The following is a 21,532-nucleotide window of genomic DNA, read 5'->3' as shown; positions in this document are numbered from 1 at the left end:
CTTGTCTTTTGCAAATCTTTTTTCAACTGTTTCTCCAGGGAAAATCACAGTGCTAGGCCTATTCCAAGATCTGTTTACTGTTAATGACCGTCCCTTTTGAGCCGGTTAATTTATTTTTAGAAAAGTCTTAAGTAAATTTAATAAGGAACAGAAACAAAGGGACAGAAATAGGGAACAGAAATAAAATAAAAGTTAGCTGAAATGAAGCCTTGAGGTTTTTGGCAGCTATCTTGGTGCACATTCCCCATTTGGGGAACAGTAATTAGTGTTCCAGCATCTCAATAGAAAGAATGCTGCAAAAGAATTGTGAGGCTGTCAAAACTCAAACCGATTACTCCAAGCACAGAATGTGAGAGAAGCTGGTGATACTATCAGCCTTGAGAGAAACATGTCAGTAAGACTGATGAGGTGGAAGTTTGTCACCGAGCAACTTTCTCAGGGTTTTTAGTCGTAAACATTACACAAGCCGGGCCCCACCCTGTTTGCGTCTGTATGGAAAACATCTGCTTTAATCTGCGTTATCGTCTGCAAATTGCAATTTAATCAAATTGTGCTTGCTGCTCCAGGTAGCTCTGTGACCAATATAAAAGTAACAACTGTTAAAAAAGAAGAGCCCACTAAAAAAAAACAGCTACTGTGTGGACTTATTGCATTTTAGAGACAGAAAGAAGAAAAATTACATGTTTACACTGTGCAGAAAAAAACACACCCTCATTGAGTTAAATTCATCAAAGATGATTTATAAACACAAGTGTTCCACAGCTGAATGAGAAAAGCCGAACAAGTTCAGCTTGTGTCAACAAACAATGAAGATTACAGGGTTTTAACCTGCCGCCGTTAAATGCACGTTCAAACTTAGTATCATATATTGAGTTTTGCCTTCATGCACAGGCTGAAACCTGTCTTTATTCTTTTTCCCTTTTGTTTTGAGCGACATCAGCTGAACCCATTTTGGCCGTACAAAGCAGCCTGTTGTTCTACAAATACCAGGAGCAGCATGAAAGAACTCTTGGCTAAATGGGATCATTCATTACCAGAGGATACTTTACCATCGATCTATTCCCTACACTGCAAAAACTTAATCCCAAGAAAATAAAGACATTTCATTCAAGAAAAAATGTTGTAATTTCTGTTTTGCACAAAAACTAATCTTTTTTTTTAATAACAAAGTAATCTTAGTTTAAGAAAGACTGTCTTAATGAGATTTCTTTTCTTTAAGATATTAGTAAAAAAAACAAAACACTTTTCTAACCCAATCCCAATGACAGATTTTTTTTGTTGCTTTTTCTAAAAGTTGTTTTTCCATTTTTGAAGGACCTTTTTATGCAGTGTACACATTTTTCTTCAGTGTACTTTTTCAGATTATTTACCCTATTTTATAATGATTTTACTAAACAATTTTATATGTTAATTTTTATTTTTTAGTTAAGTAAACAAGAAAGTTTATTTACTTTTTTTTTGTCTTAGGGAAATGTTAAAATGTTATATTTGATAAAGTCAAAAAACTCCAGTGTTTCAAGACTGTTTTACTAGTTTATGTTTTTCAAACAATTTTATACCTATTTTTTTCTTAATCCAAGTATACAAAGATATTTATTTTAGTTTTTCTTTTTATGTGTTTAAAAGTTTTTTTTTTTTTTTTAAATGTGGCATTTCCCTTGTAAGGAAATAATAAATATTTAACCTTTTGATAAAGTCTGTGTGTTTTTCTAAGAACTCCTGTAATATATACTGGTTTATAAAAAAGAAAAACAAGTGGACAAATTATGGCTGAATGAAGCATTTTATTAAAAAAGAAAATAAACTAATATCCAACACTTTTTAGGAATAAGTGCCTTTGGTTGCAAAAAGCCCAAACAAACATTTTTTAAAAGTGTTACTATAGTGCTGTAAAAGTATCAGAAGCTGCATTTAATGTACAAAAACATTCATTCTAATTAGTTTGATTATAATAGCAAAATAATTACAAGAGCAAAATTTAATAAACCCAGACCCAACATCTTCATTTTTAAGCCGTTTATAACCACACTACCATATTCTCACTGCAAATGACAAATAATTCATATTTCCCATACAGTGTAATTTCAGAAAAAAAAAAAAGATTTTCAGTGCATTGCATCTCAATTCAAATCAATCTGACATCCTGCACAGTTAAATTAAACTTTTTACATTCAAACAACACAAGTTTAAATTAATGAAAGTCTAAATAAAATCCTGATGCATTAAAAAACTTCATGTTACTGCAGTTTCTACGTTTATGCTTCGACTGATCCATTAAAAACTCTGCTGTAGAAACAATAAAAACACTGTTAAAAATGACTTTTGGCAGATTTATTCTTTAAAGACAAAAGAAGAAAAACACGTTTTCTTCACTTTGGTCAAGAAACATTTGCTATCTGAACACAAAAATCAACTTTGTGCTTCCCAATCGGTTTGTCCATTTAGCATTTTGTTAGTGCCACATCTTAAATGAATACAGAACAATCTGAAGTGGAAATACTTGGGACCAGAGAAGGAGAAAATGTTTCTTGTTAACCAGAATTTCTTTCTGCAAAGGTGTAAAGACAGAAACAATATAATGCTCCTTCAAATTTGGTTCTGTCTCTGCTTTTTTAACATTAATACTGTACTGTGCCCATGACCAGGAAAAGTTTTTTTTTTTGTTTAAACTTAATCCAGAAGAAAGCCCCCTCCCCAAATAAAGTTACATGTCCAAAAACAACAAGTGTGCTGTAAAAAAATGTTACTGTACAAAAACATCTCTTTCCCTCTGCGGACAGGCTAAATTGTTCACGGTCTAATCTATGTTTCTCTCAGTTACTGAGATTTTTTTGTGCTGAGTAACAACCCTCTGCCTGCCTTGCACCTTGGGCATGGCTGTCAGGGCAAAATCCTCATTTGACCCAGCTGAACCACGTGATCCTATTGAAAAAGTCTTCTCCTGCATACCTGCACTCCTAAACTGGAAGCCAGCCTCAGCAGATCCCCGTCCTGTTTGGACTAAGCCCTGCACCGCCTGAGTACCTAACCCTCCCCTGGAGGAACCATTCTCAGCCATTAACACTTGTTGGGACATGGAGGTGGTTTGGGACCTTGACAGGGCTTCTTGTGAGCCACCCTGTGCCACCTGACCTGTAGCCCCACCCGCTCCTAACTGCCCGTCAACAAGAACCACGCCCTGAGATCCCTGGATGCTTCCAACCTGCATCATGCCCTGACTAAACCCAACCTGACTCATTTGACCCATTGCCTGCTGGGTCCCCCCAGACACGAGCACCATTTGGGGATTGGGCTCAACTACATACATTGGCGTGGCGGTATAGTAAAGGGCAGGTTGCTGAATGTACAGCGTCTGGTTGGGAATGACTATGTTCTCTTGGACCTGGACTTTTGGGGCTGAACTCTGTACTCTCTCAGTGAAACGTTCCTCCTGGGCCATAGTGGAGGACCCAGAGGTCACGTTGGAGGTCCTGAAGGAGTCAACGTGATCCCTGACCATCTCCGTGTGTGTGTGAATGTGCTCATGGGAGGAGGCAGGAGGCCTGACCGGAGACGCAGATCTAATGGGTGGGATGGAAACTCCTGCATCCACAGACTCAGTCACCAGGGTCGATCCTTGGCAAATTTCGGCCAGGGTTCTGAACTTAGGCCCCAAGTCATCGAGAAATGAAAGATCATTTTCCTTTTCAAGAAGGCTGCAGCAGCCTACAGAACCTGCCAGCGAGCCTCGACCTTCATAGTCATAGATCAGAGACTGGTCCTTCACCTGAAACTGCTGTGAGGCGTCGTTAAATTTCTGCAAGGAAACAAGTGAGTTAGTAGAGCAACACAAAACTATAGATTAGTATCTAAAATGTCTCCCTGAAACAAAGAAAAAAAGAAACAACTTCAAGAAACCTCACCGTGACATAGTATTCCTCCAAGAAACGATCTGACAGAGCTATCCCATCGAAGGCCCCTCCTCTGTAACTGGAGAAGCCCATCTCTTGTCCTGTCATTCCAGAGCTCATGAAGTCTGTCTGATCATGCACAAAAGACTGTCCATACTGGCTGTAAAGACGCCTGTTTTCTGCACTTAAGGTGGACATATTTAAACCACCGCCCAAAGCTGATCCTCCACCTTGCAGATATCCCTGTCCTCCAAAAGTGTTTATGTCCTTTGCATTCAGTTGGATGTCACCAGTTTCCACTGGGACTTGCACATAGGGAATACCCTATAAAAAAAAGGTATACAAATACATGAAGGCTCAACTTTTTCAATAATTATCAAATCCATTTGTAAGAAAGTACCTTGTCTTCGCCCTGTCCTTCAGTGGAATACTGCATCAAGTGTTCTTTTGTTTCAAAAGGAATTGCCTTGAAATCCATCGCTGCGCTTCCACACAGGCAGAACAGCATCAGAAGAGGCAACACTACAGAAAAAATACACAATTACAACTTTACCTGAAAAGTTTTTGTAAAATGATGAGTGGGAAAACTGCTGCTGACATTAGAATGTGGATGAAATGCACACAGAAGGCATGATAATCCTTTTCTTTGCAACCATCTGTGACAAAGCCCCTCTTTCTCAATCTGTCTACACATGCATCAGCCTGCTGTGTTTGGCAAGAGAAAGTTAATGATTCTCAGTTCCACCAAGAGAGCAAAAATATTATGTACGGTACTCACACAGCAGCAGCAGCAGTCCCAGCAGCATGAGGAGGACACCAGCAGCTCCAAAAACAACAGATTTGGAGTTGCGGGCATCGCAGGTTCTGGAGCCCTGCAGGCACGTGCACACTGTCAGATCTATTGTCTGCAAATCATCACAAGACTTTCCCTGCTGGTCCTTGACTTGCACTGCCACTTTGTAGATGCCAGGCCACAGGTGAGCCTGATCTCGCAGAATGACCGAGGTTCCTGAAGAAGAAAAACACATTTTTTTCCCTGATGTATATATTTTTTTATTCTGCATTTAAAAATACTTGTGTGGCTTTTTAAAAGGCTTTTATTTTTAATGTAGCCTTCACTTGCTATTGAAACAGCAAATACAAGTAGCTCAAAGTCTAAATAATTTTTGACGAAACGCTAAAAAATACTGAAGTTAAAAGTTGGAGCTAAAAATGACTTGAAATGTAAAAATTTAAAGAAGTTTTCACTACTAGTGATTCTTCATTTGTGTTTTCCACAGTGTTGTGTTCAGGTGCTCTAACCATTAAGAGGTTCTACTGTCCACGTCTGATCTTTGCTCTCAGAAATCACAGTGAACTCAAATGGTGCAGAATTTGGGAACTCGTCTTTGTCTTCAGCAGTGACAAAGATAGCATTGTCGTTGTAGCACAAGGTCTGACTGGTAGAGGTGAGTTGGGGACAGTGATCATTGAAGTCCTCCACTTGGATGGCAATGGTTCCCGTCGCTGTTTGGGATGGAGCGTCTAAAAGCCAAACATGTTTTTAGTCCGCTGTTAACAATGTTTATTTTCTGGAACAAATTGACAGTAAAATCTCTTCATCTTCAACTGGACTCACCATTGGTGATGCATAGAATTTTGGCATAATACGTTCCATTGATCAAAAACAGGGACTCTCGATCCGGCGCTTTATTTAGACGGATTTCAGCCGTTTTTTCATCAATAGAGATCCAGTTGTCTTTATCAGAGAATTTTGCATACCTACAAGAAAGTTGAGAGACATATATAAAGACAAGATGATAAACATTTATACCACACATCTTGATATTTATAATAAGTTTACGCTTGTGTCAGTTTATGACCATTTTGTTTATTATCAGCTCTTTTCTTAAATCAACGACTAATTTACCCAAATAAGTGACATAATAGATAAAAGGTCAACTAATCCTGAGCTTAGTAAGAAATTATTGCTAATGAGAGGAAAAAATTAACACATTAAAGGATGAAGTCATTGTTAACCAACATAAAAACCTATTTATAGCTACGCAATCGATGGAGAACCGGACTAATTTGTCTTTTTTTTTTTATCCAACTCTGATGATCTTTTTTTCATTGTGATTTTGCCATTTTTAGCCAAAATCAAAAAACCTGTGTTGTTTTCTAGGACAGTTTCTGAAGAGCAACAGTAGTTCATTAGAAATTTTCCTCCAAGTCGTGGACAGTTAGCGTGGAGTAAGCCTGCCTCCATTTCCCATCATCCCTGTTTACAGTGTCTCTCCTGCTAGCTTACAGCCCCTTACAACCCCAACCTAACATTACTGGTGCAATAAAAATGGTAAACAATATTGGAGCCATCCAGACGTAAAGTTTTGAGCCGGATGCCAGGAAAACAAAGACCCACATAGATCAAGTCATCTACAAATGGATGCTTTGGTAAAGAATGGAGCAGGAAGCTTGCGATTAGCTGTTGTAAGTTCACACCTGTAAGCTTTTACAGATGGAATTTTTTTGTCTGCTCTTGATTCACAGTGATTTGAATAAAGAAATACTCAGAAATGCAATTATTAGCTTCATTTTCTTAATATGTGTCCTCCATCATGAGAAAAATGCCACAAGAACACATTGAAAACAATAAAAACAGATTTCATTGGAATGGGTTTTGAAGAAGTTTGTAACATGAGGTAAAAAATATGCTACATTTGACTACAATTTTACATCTGGTGGTATTAAATTTAAAAATACCTAATCACAAAAAAATGCTTTGACTCTTTTTTTAAAATTTCGAACCCTAAAATTAGTTAACTTTAGTATCCTTTTTGGCACTTTAACTTTAAACTGGGTTACACTAAAGAAGACATAAGCGTCTTTACCGCATCTGTGTTCAAGATGGTTTGTCATTGTTCGCCATGATCCAATGAAATGTCTCGTACCTGACATTGGTGGCAGTCTGCAGCGTGTCACTGTCAATGGCGGTGTAAGTGGCGATGACTTGGTTCATGCTGGATCCCGCCTCCTCAGACACCGTCACCACTTTGACACTAGGCTGAAAACGGGGGCCCTCTTTTACATTTTGCACATTTATCGTGACTGGGTAGGTTTTCGATGATGACGATGATGATGACGACCCCGCTGAAGAGCTGGCACCAAAGTTGTACTCTGCTTTGTTGGAAACCCTCACAGCCAGATTTAATGCTTTCAATTCCTCATAGTCCAGGGCCTGCAGATTACAGGAAAAAAACATCATATGGTTTTCATTGGAGTTTTTGTCTTACTGGCTGCTGTCTACTTTAAAGGTCAAGCAAGACTCATCACCTTAACAACAGTGATGACCCCCTCATTGGTCACAGCATCAGTTGTGATGCTGACATATCCACCTTCATTCCCAGAAACAATTTCAAAGGCTGCCAGCCAGTTGTCCGTGTTAACCAGATCCATGTCAACAGCTTTTATCCTCATGATCTCCATGCCAACTGTATTCTCTGTGATACTTCCCTCATACTGCAATGAAACCAGCAGTTAGTTGAGATGGCAATATTAATACACTTAAAGACGTGAAAAAGAAATTTTTTGTTGTGATATTCCTACCGATTCTTTCTCCAGTGTCGGAATATTGTCGTTTATGTCCAAAAGTTTAATTTCAATTACTCCGGTTCCTGAGTTTCCTCTTGGTGACCCGTTTAGGTCAGAGGCAATTATAGTCAATTTATATGTGTCTTGTTTCTTAAAAACAAAGAAAAGCAGATGTAATACAATAGATAATGCAAGTTCTAAACTGCCATTAGTCCAGATGCTTACCTCTCTGTCAAGTTTGTTCTGTTGAACAAAGATCTCCCCAGAGCTGGAGTCGATGTAAAACATCCCGGCTGCGTTGCTCGATTGATCTATTCTGTAATAAATTGCTGAGGCGGGTTGGTTCGGTTCATCATCATCAGTAGCCTTCACTTTCATGACAACAGTGCCTAAAAAAAAATACCAAAAAGGTTAGACAAATTTCTGAATGCAGTAAACCATAACTAAGAAGCTGTGATGGTCTTAAATCTTCTGGTACCTGCTGCACTGGATTCACGGACATAACCGACTTGCTGCATCGCAATGACCGGTGGACAATCATTCTCATCATTAACTTTAATCAAAAGGTCGAGATCGTCTTCAGCCCGGCTCCCGTCAAGGTACTTTGCCACACCTTTCAACTACACAACACACACAAAAACAGAACAAATGGCAGTGATCTAGTTTTGCCACCACACAGCCTTTATGGCTCTCCATTAATCCGCTGTACAGACGTCTTACCGTATAGTTGCTGAACTTCTCTCTGTCCAAGATCTGATGAATTTTCACGTAGCCAGTCTTCTCTTCCACGCTGAACACACCATATGGGGGTTCATCACAACCTTGCCCACGTAAAGAATATCTAATTGTTGTGTAGTTTTCCTTATCGGAACGAATCTGAAAACAGAAAACAAGCTACAATGAAGGAATTCAGGTATCAAATGTCTTCTTCTTCAGAAAAGAAAATATTTTAAAAATATTCTGGCTATGTTCAGGTACTGAAAGTGTGAGAATATTATCTTTTTTTTTTTTTTTAAAAAAACGCTGCTTTGCTCTGAACTTTAATGTGTCAGTAAAACTAATGTGACATGACTAATAGTCTATTAGTTTCTAAATCCACTTAGGTTACACACCCACTTTGACTTTCAGAGGAACAAATGTAGAAAAAAAAAGAGCAAATAAGTGGTGAGAGAGAGTGTTCAGGAAATCAACTACATGTCTGACAGAAACTTAGCAAAACTTACTATTGCAATGGAGTCATAAGTTGTGTAGTCCTGATTTTCAACAATCCGTCTGGGGGCTACAATCCAGTGGGCCCCCACAGGAACAAGCTACAGATAAACAAAAAAGACAGAAAAAAAGAGTCAAATTTAACGTAATTAAATATATAAATATAGTTTTTTTTCCCCTAATAATATTATACGAGTTGTACTTTTTATTCAGAAGTAGTCCGATAAATGTATTTCTTTAATTTCTTTTTTGTAAGGATGTTTGAAAAACAATTCTCAAAAGATACAGCTATTATGGCTTTGCGTAAAAATCATCCAAAAAACGAAGTCGCGGTTTTGAAACTTTTCCTAGGAGTTCGTAAAAACAGAGACGCGCATTTATCCTCAGAACTGTTTGCCATTTTACATCTATTCTGCCGTCTAAACGCAGGTTTCGCCAGCCACACCTGCTTCAAATCTGCCTTTAACCTAGATAAAGAAGAAGAATCGGTGCCGTTTTTTTGCGTACTTACAGTGAGGAGGAGAGCCAGCAGCGCCAAAAGGCTGGATTTCAGCAGGAGAGACATTGGCGCAGTGATTTGAAAAAGAATCTTTATAAAAAGTAGTATTTTTCCTTGCGTAAAAGTGTAAAACAAATAAATAATAGAAAGTCAGACCGACTTCCTCTGTTGTCTATTGTTAGTTGAGGACAGACTTCGACCCAGCCGAGATCCAGGGAGTTGCTTTATAACGGGGCGGGCCCTATTGTGCTGATAACGCACAGAGAAAGAGGCTTTGCTGTCGGCACTTTGCATACCGATTCTATCGAAGCATAGTTGTCTGCAAAGAACCTAAAAGAGAGACGTAAAGAAGACAGGTGGATTGACGGGCTTTCATCCAGAACGGTCAACTCTTGAATCCAGTTTGGTCACCTTTGCGCCTGAGGCGTTGGAGAGGGAAGCGGGGGGCGTCCCTGTTGCTGCTCCAAGCTTCAGTGAAGAGCAGCCCCCCCAAAACCCTAAATATTATTGTTCTCTTTTTGCTTATGTCCTTTATATATCAGCAAAACTCAGTCAGTCAGATATTAAAATGTTCAGTTCTCAAACTGCTCTTTTTCCCATTTTACATTTTTCCTGCATAAATACAGGACAAAACCCTAATAGTCAGATAAAAATGCCTTACTTTACTTTAAAAAAATAAATCAATCATCTTCCATATTAACACGATTCATTGTGGCTTTGTTTTGTTTTTTTAATTGTTAAGCCTTTATTTTGGTTTGGTGCCAAGTTATTAAGCTTTATTGTTATTATTTTTTTAGCCAAAACAGTATTAGTCTTTAATACTAAAACATCTTGCTAATGTTCTGGGAGCTTGTTTTGGATTTGATGTTATAAGTCAAGATTATTAAAATAGTTTTACTTTTTCCATCTATGCATTTAAAACATGCACTGAGTTAGTTTTTTATGTTAGTATGAATAAAAGTTATCTCACAATTTTCACATTCACTGTTCTTTCTTCCTGCGCGCTATTTTCTCATAGAATAGATAATAATTATTGTTAAGAATTTTTAAGAGTTTTTTTGTGTTATTTATAATCTTTCAGTTGTTTTTATATAGCCATGATAACCTTTGTGGGATCAAGTTCTATTCTTTTCTTTTCTATTCTATTCTAATTTGAGCATTATAATTTTCCACAGCACCATTTGATTTTTTTATTAACATTGTTTAAGAAATGTTCCCAAAATGTTGAATACCTATTTTCTTCAGCTAATTTTCCATTTGATCTTTTTTTTATCATTGACCAAAGCTATTCTATTAATCCTGACTATTCATTAATTGAAAGGCTGATATCACAGTCGGCTTCTACTTTATTGTCAAACAACTGTCTTTTGACTTTTTTTATTTATTTATTTTTTACAGTTTTTGAGCATCTGCAATTTCTGCATTATTGCAGCGCTTTGCCAGCGAGTTTTCATCAACAAAACAGTCAAACACATTTTTTGCAGGAAATGCAGGCAACTTGGTTATTGATTCTTTTTAAAGTGCTAATCGTCAGTGGTTGAAAGATCAACCAGATTTGTTAAAGACAAAATAAATAAATAAATCAAACTTGGCAAAAACAAATAAAACATTTTAAATATGTGTCTCAGGTGATTTTTTTAAGAATAATACTTAAAAAAATCAAACTAAACAGGAAAAAAGATCTTTCTTGTTGTATAAAACTCTAGAAGCATTTTATCTCATAAGTTTCACGGACTCCCAGACACATAACTCAAACTTATAATACTGGCATTAAGCACTGCTAGGTGTGGCCGCCATTGACCAAGGCCAACCATTCTTGAGCTTTGCAGGGCGGAACTTTTACTGCATTGCGGCCGTGGATTAAGAATATTATGTTTCTCTTTGCCAATGACCAAACTTTATTCAGGTCTGTTGTCCTCGAAGGAGGGTTTCTTAATACTGGACTCGTACTAGGGTAAAATGTGCGGCTTTCGTTCTTTTTTTTCACAGTGAATATACACGATATTTAATTCGCCTCTTGACCCATATTTTCACACCTTTATGCAAAAGTTCACCATGACCCATGAAATTCCCAGGCTGAGCAGCAATGGGCTCACCATGTGAACCTGCATCTTAGACTGGGTGGTGTGTAGGCATCGCTTTTCCAAGTCAAACCAGAGTTTAAGGACAGAAAGGGACAGAGGGAGATTGATACTGGCACACAAAGCGTTGCCATGAGACATGAAGCATTTACCCTAAAGCTTTATGACCTACACAACAAGCAGCGAGCACACAGGAGAAAGGGTGCTTTCAGTGGTGTCCAGTTCATGCTTGATCAGTGAACATAAAGGTAGAAACAGACCTGTAATTTTTCAGTCTGATATATATATATATATATATTTATATATATATATATATATATATATATATATATATATATATATATATATATATATATATATATATATATATATATATATATATATATATATATATATGGGTTATGCAATTCTATAAATGCATCAAAATAAGTTTTAATCTATATGTTTGAGGAAAAATGCACTTTTCTTTTGTTAATTTACTTCTAGTGATCATGCCCTAACATGCAGAAAAGCCAGTCTGCCTTGTGAAGATGGTTCTGTCTCACTCTCATCTTTTCTGTCTGGTTGATTAATCCTCTCCACAGGTGTTGTTGAAGTATTAATGTACTGATACTTATTAACACAGGCGTTGCCATGGTGGGAAACCAATCTTTTTTTGAGTGACACTCACAGTTAATAATGACTGGATATCCATTAATTGGAAATCTAAGACATACTCCACCTAAGTAACTGTGACTCAAACATGAGCACCCGTGTGATGCAAAAGCACATCCGTCACGTGGGCAAAATAAAGACGAATTTGGGCGTGTACGTCAAAGAATTACAGACGACAAAACTCAATAACGCCTTTCCCGTTTATTTTTCTATAAACATGCTTTTGGGGAACGTCTTGTTTTAACCCTGGGGCCAGATGACGCCCAGCACATCCCAGCCTTCATTGCACTGCGTAATCTGTTGACGCATCCAAAGTGAGAATGTTACGGAGCAGGTGTGTTCATTGCATAATCTTGTTTTATTGCCTGGTGACTGAAATCAGGAAAATATTTTTTAAAGTCCAAAATAAAAAGCAGCCTTGTAGTTTGGGTTAAATGTTTCATTCGGCAGAGTAAAAGGAGTTTGTTTTAAATTATATTTATGTCTTAGGACAAATTTGACTTCTCTGAGTGGGACATTCATCGGCAAGCATTCCAAATGCAAGAATGTATTATTTTGCTTGTGAATTGTGACTCCGTTTGTGAAAATGGGAAGTTTGTTGTGAGTTTGCAGTGCTGAAAGTGTTTCCCAACCCCGCGTCCTCTCATTATCTCCACACCCACAACCCACAGCAGCTTTGCCTTCCTGACATTTTTCTCACCTTTCCTGTTGCAGCCCCCCTACTGTCCCACTTCCCAAGGCACATAGTTGACCAGGGCCTGCCGGTTTCAGCGGCTTCAGCGGGGACGTGTTTGTAATGACCCTCACATTTATCAGCAGTTTACAGAGATAGCCCGCTCCTCTTTGTGGGAGTGTAGCCTCCCCCACATGGGGCTCCAGTCAGGCCCACATTCCTGTGGTGCTTCAGTGCAGAGTTCAGTTCTGTTCCTCCTGCACAACGCTCCAGCAAATCTGCAGAGGAGGAGGAGGAGTCAGCAGAGGTCGACCTTGCAGAGGTCTTTCAAAATAGAGCAAACTAGTCATTTTTCTCTGCGGTTTGAAACATATTCGAACCAAAGTAACAGCAGCATTTTACCTGTAAGTCTTGTTTGTGTAATAGCAGAGTCTACTCTATTATTATAGGTAAGTGGTAGTGGTGGTGGTGTGGGGGGGATTGCTCCTTTGGAGAAAGTCCAGAGCAAGGTTGCCCCCTGCTGGTAGAAAAATATGCCAACAATTTGCGAACTCCTGCAAGTTGCAGCGCCCTGCATTTTTCTGAGCATTCGCTGTTGGCAAAGGTGGGACAGACTGATCCAAATCGAGGCTTGCTGGGTGTGTCTAGGTGTGTCTGTTGTCTCTGCGCGACGAGCAACAGCCTCAGCATAAAAAAAAAGAAAACTCCAAGGCGGAGGTCAAACAAAGTGGAGGGTTTTGACCAAACCAGCAGCGTTGAATTTCGGTTAGTTAGTTTGGGCTCCTGCGACTGAAACCCTACTTGGACTCTTCCTCCTCTCAGAGTATCGGGGTCAAAGTCCGTCAATTCTTCTTCTTCTTTTTTTTCTAAATTAAAAATGGCGAAGTTGCTATTTTTTGTCATCTGTTTGGTAAGTTTTTATCTTTTTCGTTTATATTAAAGGTTGTTGTGTGTGTCGAATGCTTTGCAGGGGAAACGCGAATGTAACATTAATGTTTCATTGAGGTGCGATGAGGCTCATGAGCCCGTTTGAAAGATCGGTTTTCTCCTCCACTCCAGCAGGTCACGACGTCCTGCGTGGAGTCGTGTCACCTCCCCGGCTCAGTCTATGTCCTCGTCCCTCAAAACATCCCTGTCGGTTACCAAATTACAAAAGGTGATTTTTAATATTTTTATCGGGGGAAGGGGAAAAACTGTTATTAGACTCTAAACTAGCTTATAATTTGGTGTCAGCCCCACGCGCCTGCTAACTCCCCATTCCCGCTGTGTGTTCAGTTCAAACCTCCGACTGTGACCCTAAAACCCTGAGGCTGACCCTGAAGGACCCCAGCTTTAGCATCCGCGAGAACGGAGAGGTGGTGGCCGCAGCCGCCGTGTCTCTACCGGACGGCGAGCGGACATTTTCCGTCAAAGCTCAGGACCAGAATGGACCGGAAAGTGCGATGGAAGTTTACCTTTACTGTAAAAGAGCGCAGCAAACAGACGTGAGTGCGCCGCACACCCCAGCCTCTCCTCAAACATGCTTTCCTGTTTCACCCCACATTTATTTATTTGGACTTTTTTTTGTGTGTCGCAGTTCAAAGGCCAAGCCCTCCTGAAACGAACCAAAAGACGCTGGCAGCCTCCACCAACCCAGATCTTGGAGAACGATCCAGGTCCATTCCCAAAGGATGTTGAAACGGTAATGTTAGCAATGGAAGCTGAATTTGTGAATTTTATAAAAAAAGAAAAATAGATTTATAATCCATATTTACCCCACCCTCATGTAATTACCATCAGTGTGCTTCCTCCTAAGACTCCAAACTAAGCCTTCCTGTCTCACAGGAACCTTCATATCATTCTTGATCAGCAATTTATTTAAAACTTTCCAATTTATTTTATGTATTTATTTTTACTAAATGCATCCTGATAACATGACCAGACAAAAGCTGAGGTTTGTTACAGTGGTTTTTAGTGGTTTGAAGTTTACAGGGCTTCACTGAAGGTCTTATTTCTTCTGTTTTTTTATAGCTGGCCTCTGATTCAGCAAGCGTGCACGACGTTTATTACACTATCAGTGGACCTGGAGCGGATCTGGATCCAAAGGGAGTTTTCAGCCTGAACAGGGATACTGGGTTGTTACAAGTCCACAAGTCACTGGATCGAGAAGAGATAGAAGAATATAAAGTGAGTGATTGAAACCAACTTTGATTTTTTTTTTGCACAGTTGCATATAAATATGGAAAAATATTTTTACTTTTAAAAATTATTGAAACCAAAACTCTATTTTTGGGGGGATATAAGTTTCTCTTTTACTGAGCATGTTTTTTTTTTTACTTTACTTATACTTTACACATACTTTTACTTTACATAAACACAAACGTGACATCATTTCAACCGCACATGTGTGTGTGTGTTTTTTTTAAAATCATGCAGTTCGTTTGTGGAGTGACACAAACGAAGGAGGTTAAGTGATAGTAATGCAGTAATTATCATTCTGCTGCTCAACCACATGGCTCTGAATTATTTTTGTTTAGTGAGATGCTGACAAGATTGATCATCTTCTGAATTAAATTGTCCTTGGCTTGTACAGTTTAGGATCAGCGCCTTTAAAAAGGCCACCGATGAGCCAGCAGACGATCCTATGACTTTTGTCATAAGAGTTGATGATAAGAATGACAACCCTCCAGAGTTTGTTGGAAAGCTGCAGTTCACCGTATCGGAGCAAACCCCAGGTAAAGACAGGCAAACACACATCACCAGTCTGACCATGCTTGACTATAAACGCTCTTAACGTCTGTTTGTTTTTTGTCACAGGGGCTGTCGTGGGGAAAGTGAACTCTACAGACAAAGACAAACAAGACACTGATCATGTTAGAATCAAGTACTCATTGAAGTCTGAGTTAAACCTCTTTAGCATAGACCCTGACACTGGTGAAATACGCACAATCACCAACACTCTGGACAGAGAGGTGAGTCTTTATGATACTTTACTTAGACATTCCTGTCTTAGTTGATTTGTCATTTGTGTCAATTCTTCTCTAAATGTTCTTGTCCTCTTTTAAAAAAATACATTTAGGTCAAAGACAAGTACACAGTCATCATAGAGCTCAGAGATTTAAAGGGTGCTCCCAAAGGTTTGTCTACCACAGGGACAGCAACCATCACTCTGAGTGACATCAACGACAACGCGCCAACTTTCAGAAAGACATCTGTAAGTACTTTAAAGTTACACACATGTACGAACAGACAGACCATCTAACTTTTATTTATATCCCCCCTTTTTTTTTTTAGTATGAAGCCACTATCAAAGAAAATGAAAGCGGAAAGTGTATCCTTGACATTCCCCTGGACGATAAAGATTTGGAAAACACACCAAACTGGATATCCAAACTTGTCATCACCAAAGGAAACGAGAATGGAAACTTCCAAGTGGAAAGGGATCCCAAACAAAACATTGGCCGTCTCTGTGTTGTGAAGGTGAGCATGATGTCACATTCAGGCTGTTCTTCGTTGGAACACGTTTAAAAGAGACTTTCAGTTCAGATTTTACTCAAAGCTTTACAAACTCAACTGTCTTTATCAGTCATCTTGACAGGAAATGTTTCTTCAAACCAGAGGCAGAATATAAACACAATTGTTTTACTTTTCTCTGAATTTCCAGCCTCTCGATTACGAGAAGACAAAAAGCATAAATTTGGAAGTTTCAGCTCGCAATGAGCCGGATCTTATTGGCACCAGCGCCCAGTGGCAGTCCGTACCCATTGTTGTCTCCGTCTCCGATGTTGACGAAGGCCCAGAATTCAGCGCTCCTACAATTCGCATTCCAGTCAAAGAGAACACACCAAATGGCTCTGTGATTGGAAGTTACACAGCTTTGGATCCTGAGACCAAGAGCAGCAGCGGCATCAGGTAATGCTGTGTTTGCTAAACATTTCAGGGACTATAACAGAGATGTAGCTGCAGCTCACAAGAGCAACATGTCCGGATTCAAATTCCTACTATTTCTTCTCAACACTGGAGGGCAGCCTCTGCCTGCTCAGCTGAATGTGCTGTGTGCCTAAACACCTTTCTGTTATCTCAGGTATTACAAAGTTCAGGACCCAGCTTCGTGGATCAATGTCGACACAAATACCGGAGAGCTTAAGGTCGCCAACACGATTGACAGAGAGTCACATTATGTCTATGACGGGCTTTACAACATCACCATGAGGGCGGTTGATCCCTGTAAGTTACCACCCACTGCTGCGTACTCTGCCACTGCAGAAAAACACCGAATGTTGTGATCCTGAACATAGCACGCCAACACCTGCAACCGCTTGACAGGTGGGGTAGGCGAGACGCTCTGCCTCAGGCTCAGTCTCAGGCTCAGTCTCAGATGGAAAAATCTGTTGCGTGTAGATGAAAGGTTGGATTTTGGAATTTGCTGTTGAGAACACAATGGCACTTATGCTTGCATCACAGTAATGATTACTGTTGACAACTTCCTTTAAAGCGATAATTAATAAAGTACAGTCCTCCTAATGATGACGCATGTTCTCAGAGAACTGGCAAAGACACAGCAGTCACATATTTTCTGAAAATTGATACCCGTCATGTTTACTGCTTTCTCATTTGAGAGTAAAAGTAACTTCTCTGTATTTCAGCCTTAAAGACGGGAACCGGAACAGTCATCCTTGTGATAGAGGACGTCAACGACAACATGCCTGTGTTTCCCTCTCAACTGGTGATGTGTGAGAACAAGGACCAGAGTCTCAGCTCAATGCTCGTCACAGCTGAAGACAGAGACCAGGCTCCATTTTCTTCCCCTTTCACCTTCTCACTAGCAAATGAAAACGAAGAAGACTGGTCCATTGAAAGGTTTAATGGTAGGTCTTTGTAAAGAAAAAGAAAAAAATCTGTGTTTCATTGGATTATAAATGCAAACGTTAGAACCAAATAGTGACAAGAACAACCGAATTCTGAGTGGTTTGAACTCCATGAATATGCTTTCTCTTTGTAGACACCACCGCCATGTTGAAGCAGCTTAAGGATCTTCCAAGAGGAAGATACGAAATTCCTCTTATTGTCAGAGATCAGCAAAGTTTTGGCAAAACTCAGACAGTAACAGCAACTCTCTGCGTGTGCACCAAGCAAGGAGTCTGCCAGGCAAACCAAAGCTCTATATCATTGGGCCCACTGGGTATACTGGCCCTGCTGCTGCCTCTCTTTCTCCTCCTCCTCCTCTGTAAGTGTCGTTCCCATGATTAGATGTTCATGCAACATGTTCAGAACTGCTTTCCTGTATTTTCGAATTGGTTAATACAAGACATGCAATCGTCTCTGAGATGTGATGTTTGATTTTCTCTCTTGCAGTTTTACTTCTCGCGTTTGTCTGCTCCACAAGGACAGAGAAAGTTCCGTTTGATGAAACAGGATACAGCGGCGGGATCCTGCTGGAGTCAAACACCGAGGCCCCCGGAGACGAAGTGGTGAGGACTCAGTCGGGATGCAGAGTCTGGGGCTTGTTTTTCTCTTCGTTTAACCACACTTCTTGTCTCCCTCTCCAGGACACTTTCATCCCTGTCGCGTCTCTCGGAGCAGGCCAACAGCAGCTTAAAGAGTCTTCCAAAATCTTTGATTCCACGTGGAAGGGAAACAAAAGTGGGAGCACTCTTGGTGGCCACAGCATTCGCGAGAATGGATTTTATCAGACTGGCATGAACTCCATCAATATGCAGTATGGTTCTGGCCAGTTCGAAACTCAAAATTATCTAGGCAATGGCATGAGCCTGGAAAGACACTATGCCACGGACTCATCTCTCACTCAGTTCTGGCGAACAAATGAGCACCGCATTAACCAGGTAACCATGCTGGATCATTGCTGATGTGTTTTTTCTATGAAATAAAGCAAGTCTTTGAGCATAGGCTAATACAAAAGGCTGAATAAAACATGTCTAGATGCAAACAGTTTTCATTCTCTGAGGTTTAATAACATCTGAGTTATCTGTTAGAGCGACCAGAACTCCCCTGTGGAATCTAACCTTGTTCTATGGCCTGTAAACTCTGCAAACTTTAATATTGCTCAACTTCTCTGTGAGAAATGATATTTGTGAAGCTCGGTGGTGAGCTGTTTGCTGTGTAATAACTGACTGCTGGTCATATCCTGAGCTTCCTTGTATCTGTTATCACCCGGAGTAATAACGCTCTCCCTCTCGGCCGTCTTGTGTTTTTAAGAAACTGGCCATTATGGGAGAAGAAGGGGAGGAGCACTTCGCTGACGACAACGTCAAATGCTACGGCTACGAGGGGGTGGGCTCTGCCGCCGGCTCTGTCGGATCCTGCAAAGACTTCGGCGAAGAAGAAAACCTGGACTTCTTGAACACGCTGGGACCAAGGTTCAAAACTCTTGCAGCCGTGTGCAAAAAGACATGAGCAAAGGGACTTTACACACGAGTTCATAGGTTCACTACTGACTGCAGAGGGCAAAGGCCTGGAATCAGGAATGAGACTGTGCAGGTGATGTTAGTGTGTATATGGAGGTTTTTTTTTCCAACTTGTTGGTCTTTTGCACTGAAAACTTTGCATTTTCTGTCAGTTGTTTATCATTTGCACAACACACTTCTATGTGTTGACTTAGAATTTGCCTCTAAAGTGTTGGTTCTGCTTCTAAAGGTGTTTATGGTGGAAAGTTAGAAACTTTTGGTGTTTATGTGTTTTTTTTACCATTCATCTGCTTTCATAGTTAATAACATTTTTATATTTATAGATATTTTTTGTTTCAAAACTGACTGATCATTTGTTGCTTTTTTATTGTTGTGTAAAAAATGTAAAGTCTAGAGAATCATTTGTAATAAACTTTAATGATTTCCCACCAGTCAGTTCAGACTTTGAAAAAAGGCTTTTTTCAGCTACGCCGGGGTGTGTTTATGGAGGTTATTGCAACATTCTGGCAGCCATGATGTGAAAGTCTGAGCGAGGGTGTGAATGGGAGGGACGAGGTGTGGCCCCACAATGAACTATTGCACAAACGTCCCATTTGAACAGGCTTGCTGTGTCAGAGCCTGTGCTGTGTCTTTTAAGAAGGTGTCACGCATGAAGAATCAAGAGTTATTGGTAAACGTGAGAAATTTTGACAGGCCAACTTTTTAATGAGTTCAAAAACAATGATGTATCAAAACACCTTAAGATACCAGACATTTAAATAAAGATTTTTCAGTTTGACTTTGTGTTGCAGTGTTGTTTTTGAACAATCCACTGTAAAAAATGAAAACGCTTCCTTGTAATGTTTTGGAGGAATCTCAGGGATGAAGTTGTGTGTTTGTGTTTACTTTATGATTAATCTGTAAAAAATGTCCGAGGCGTGGCACCCTTGTTCAGTTACACAAAACAAACAAAGCCTTTAACAACAGGTTTATACCAACCTTTAGTCCTCTGCAGCAGGAGCTGGCATCAGCGACTTCTCTGAAAAAATCTCTCTTTATGTCTGTTCACTCCCAGGGAGAGATTTCTAAGCAATTCTGCAACATTCATTTCAGATTTTCAGGTATTTGCAGATACAAAAATGGGGAATGTATAATTTGCATATAGATTTGTAAATATTACAAGGGAATGTGTTTTCAAATTCTAATTAAAATCCCCTCTGAATTCTGGGTTTACTGCGTGGAAAGAGGCTGTGGACTGCCCATAAATAATACCAAAACAAAGGGAGGGGGGCTCATAAATATTTTTTGCAAGTGGCATGCAAATGATGCATTTGTGATAAGTCAACGTCAACAAAGCATTTTTTCAGAAGCTGGATTAAAAGCCCGTCTGTCCTGTGATGGTGGCGTCTGACAGCAGAGAGCACAAAAAATGAATTCCTGGCATGAAACTGGCTCGATTCCATCAAACACGTATTGATAAATACAACAAAATTATAATCCTGTCACACTTATTACGACGTGAACATCAAGGCTTTTTTTTTTTGGGGCCCCAAATCCCACAGGAGCCAATTAAGGGAATCTTGACAAGTCACTTAACTCAATTTAATAAAAATGAGCCCTTAACCCAAATTTCTAAGGGGGAGACAGAAACCCGGTTATCTCTACCTCACCATTTATCCCTCAATTCTTTCTTATAAATATTGTAAAATAGCCCCGTAGAAAACTGAAATGAAGATTAAAACTTGTATTATTCTTTAAGAAGATAATTTGGAAACACAGTGGTCACGTGATGAAGACTTTATTGTGTCGTTTGATTCCCCCCTTGTGGCGCCTCTGGCCACAACACTGCTCACTGTGATGAATTATAGCACTGAGACTTGGGGATAAAAGTTACTTGAACAGCAAAATCCTTTGACACTGTGTATTTATAGATGCTTCCCAGTCAGTGGATGTGAAATTTATCGCACCGCTTCAAAGTGAGAACGAGGGTGGAAAGAGTCCTTGTCACACACCTCACTGTGCCTTTTTTTTCTTTATTGCAGTGAATTACATTTTCACACATCCTCACATAAACCTTTTGTTGTAAGGCACACTGCAAGAAGCATGTCCGACATATAATGCGTGCAAAGGCAGAAACACATGCAAAAATGATGGTTTCCACTGATGATGATCTAAAAGCAGCTTTCTGCAATGGCCTTGATTAGCGACATAATTCAATAGACCGCTCTGTGTGTCCACTCTTATCAGGCCTGCTTGAGCCATCACTTTCAGTCACTTCTCTGAAGATGCAATTAATTCTAAGGCAGTAGCGTGAAATTAATGTACTGCCTGTAATTAGTTTTCCTCATACTGTGAAAACAATTTCTCGAGATAGGATGTCTTCAACCTCCACCAGAGTCTGAGGACACTTGGCTCCATTTGAGTCCAATATGGAGAAGTGCCTTCATCTGCCAAGAAGCGGTGGAGCGTAGACATTCCTTAACCCCTTGTTAACCCTGCCCTGCAGATTGATCATTTTAAGTGGCTCCATGTGAGATATTTTGGCTTTTAGCAATCTGCATCAAGTCATCCCT

The 21,532-nt window shown here is 39.7% G+C and overlaps 2 protein-coding genes across 4 annotated transcripts; one reads left to right on the top strand and one right to left on the bottom strand.

The window, feature by feature from the left end:
• Positions 1–1,764: 1,764 nt before the first annotated feature.
• dsg2l (desmoglein 2 like) lies at positions 1,765–9,597 on the bottom strand. Of its 2 annotated transcripts, none has more exons than XM_004079365.5 (14): positions 9,181–9,597; positions 8,684–8,770; positions 8,181–8,336; positions 7,939–8,080; positions 7,686–7,849; positions 7,476–7,610; positions 7,203–7,388; positions 6,821–7,107; positions 5,509–5,651; positions 5,193–5,414; positions 4,669–4,899; positions 4,291–4,412; positions 3,903–4,214; positions 1,765–3,796 (listed from the first exon to the last, which is right to left on the bottom strand). In XM_004079365.5, the coding sequence occupies exons 1-14, from the start codon at positions 9,232–9,234 to the stop codon at positions 2,798–2,800; spliced, it is 3,240 nt and encodes a 1,079-aa protein (XP_004079413.1). In that variant the 5' UTR covers positions 9,235–9,597; the 3' UTR covers positions 1,765–2,797. The 2 variants fall into 2 exon arrangements, with proteins under 2 accessions (XP_004079413.1, XP_078790120.1); XM_078933994.1 differs by lacking the exon at positions 9,181–9,597 and adding an exon at positions 8,872–9,127.
• A 3,211-nt stretch (positions 9,598–12,808) lies between these two features.
• Positions 12,809–19,758, top strand: dsc2l (desmocollin 2 like). 2 transcript variants are annotated; one of them, XM_011486894.4, is made up of 16 exons: positions 12,809–13,486; positions 13,636–13,732; positions 13,852–14,060; positions 14,153–14,257; positions 14,587–14,742; positions 15,149–15,290; positions 15,373–15,527; positions 15,635–15,769; positions 15,850–16,035; positions 16,220–16,467; positions 16,640–16,782; positions 17,202–17,423; positions 17,558–17,782; positions 17,911–18,026; positions 18,105–18,398; positions 18,772–19,758. In XM_011486894.4, the coding sequence occupies exons 1-16, from the start codon at positions 13,454–13,456 to the stop codon at positions 18,967–18,969; spliced, it is 2,664 nt and encodes an 887-aa protein (XP_011485196.1). In that variant the 5' UTR covers positions 12,809–13,453; the 3' UTR covers positions 18,970–19,758. The 2 variants fall into 2 exon arrangements, with proteins under 2 accessions (XP_011485196.1, XP_011485197.1); XM_011486895.4 differs by having other exon boundaries at positions 12,812–13,486; positions 13,639–13,732.
• Positions 19,759–21,532: the final 1,774 nt, after the last annotated feature.

The sequence above is a fragment of the Oryzias latipes genome, chromosome 17 (assembly GCF_053564925.1).
Source record: "Oryzias latipes strain Hd-rR chromosome 17, Olatipes_Hd-rR_3.1".
Lineage (NCBI taxonomy): Eukaryota > Metazoa > Chordata > Actinopteri > Beloniformes > Adrianichthyidae > Oryzias > Oryzias latipes.
Note: the sequence above shows the minus strand (reverse complement) of the source record. Positions and strands in the feature narration are given on the sequence as shown.

Coding starts and splice junctions, on each gene's coding strand:
- dsg2l (XM_004079365.5), bottom strand. CDS start 9,234: ATGTCTCTCCTGCTGAAATCCAGCCTTTTGGCGCTGCTGGCTCTCCTC. Junction 8,081..8,180: donor AGAAGTTCAGCAACTATACG/GTAAGACGTCTG, acceptor TGTGTTGTGTAG/TTGAAAGGTGTGGCAAAGTA. Junction 4,900..5,192: donor GACAGTAGAACCTCTTAATG/GTTAGAGCACCT, acceptor TTTCTTCTTCAG/GAACCTCGGTCATTCTGCGA.
- dsc2l (XM_011486894.4), top strand. CDS start 13,454: ATGGCGAAGTTGCTATTTTTTGTCATCTGTTTG. Junction 15,528..15,634: donor CCAACACTCTGGACAGAGAG/GTGAGTCTTTAT, acceptor AAATACATTTAG/GTCAAAGACAAGTACACAGT. Junction 15,770..15,849: donor CAACTTTCAGAAAGACATCT/GTAAGTACTTTA, acceptor TTTTTTTTTTAG/TATGAAGCCACTATCAAAGA.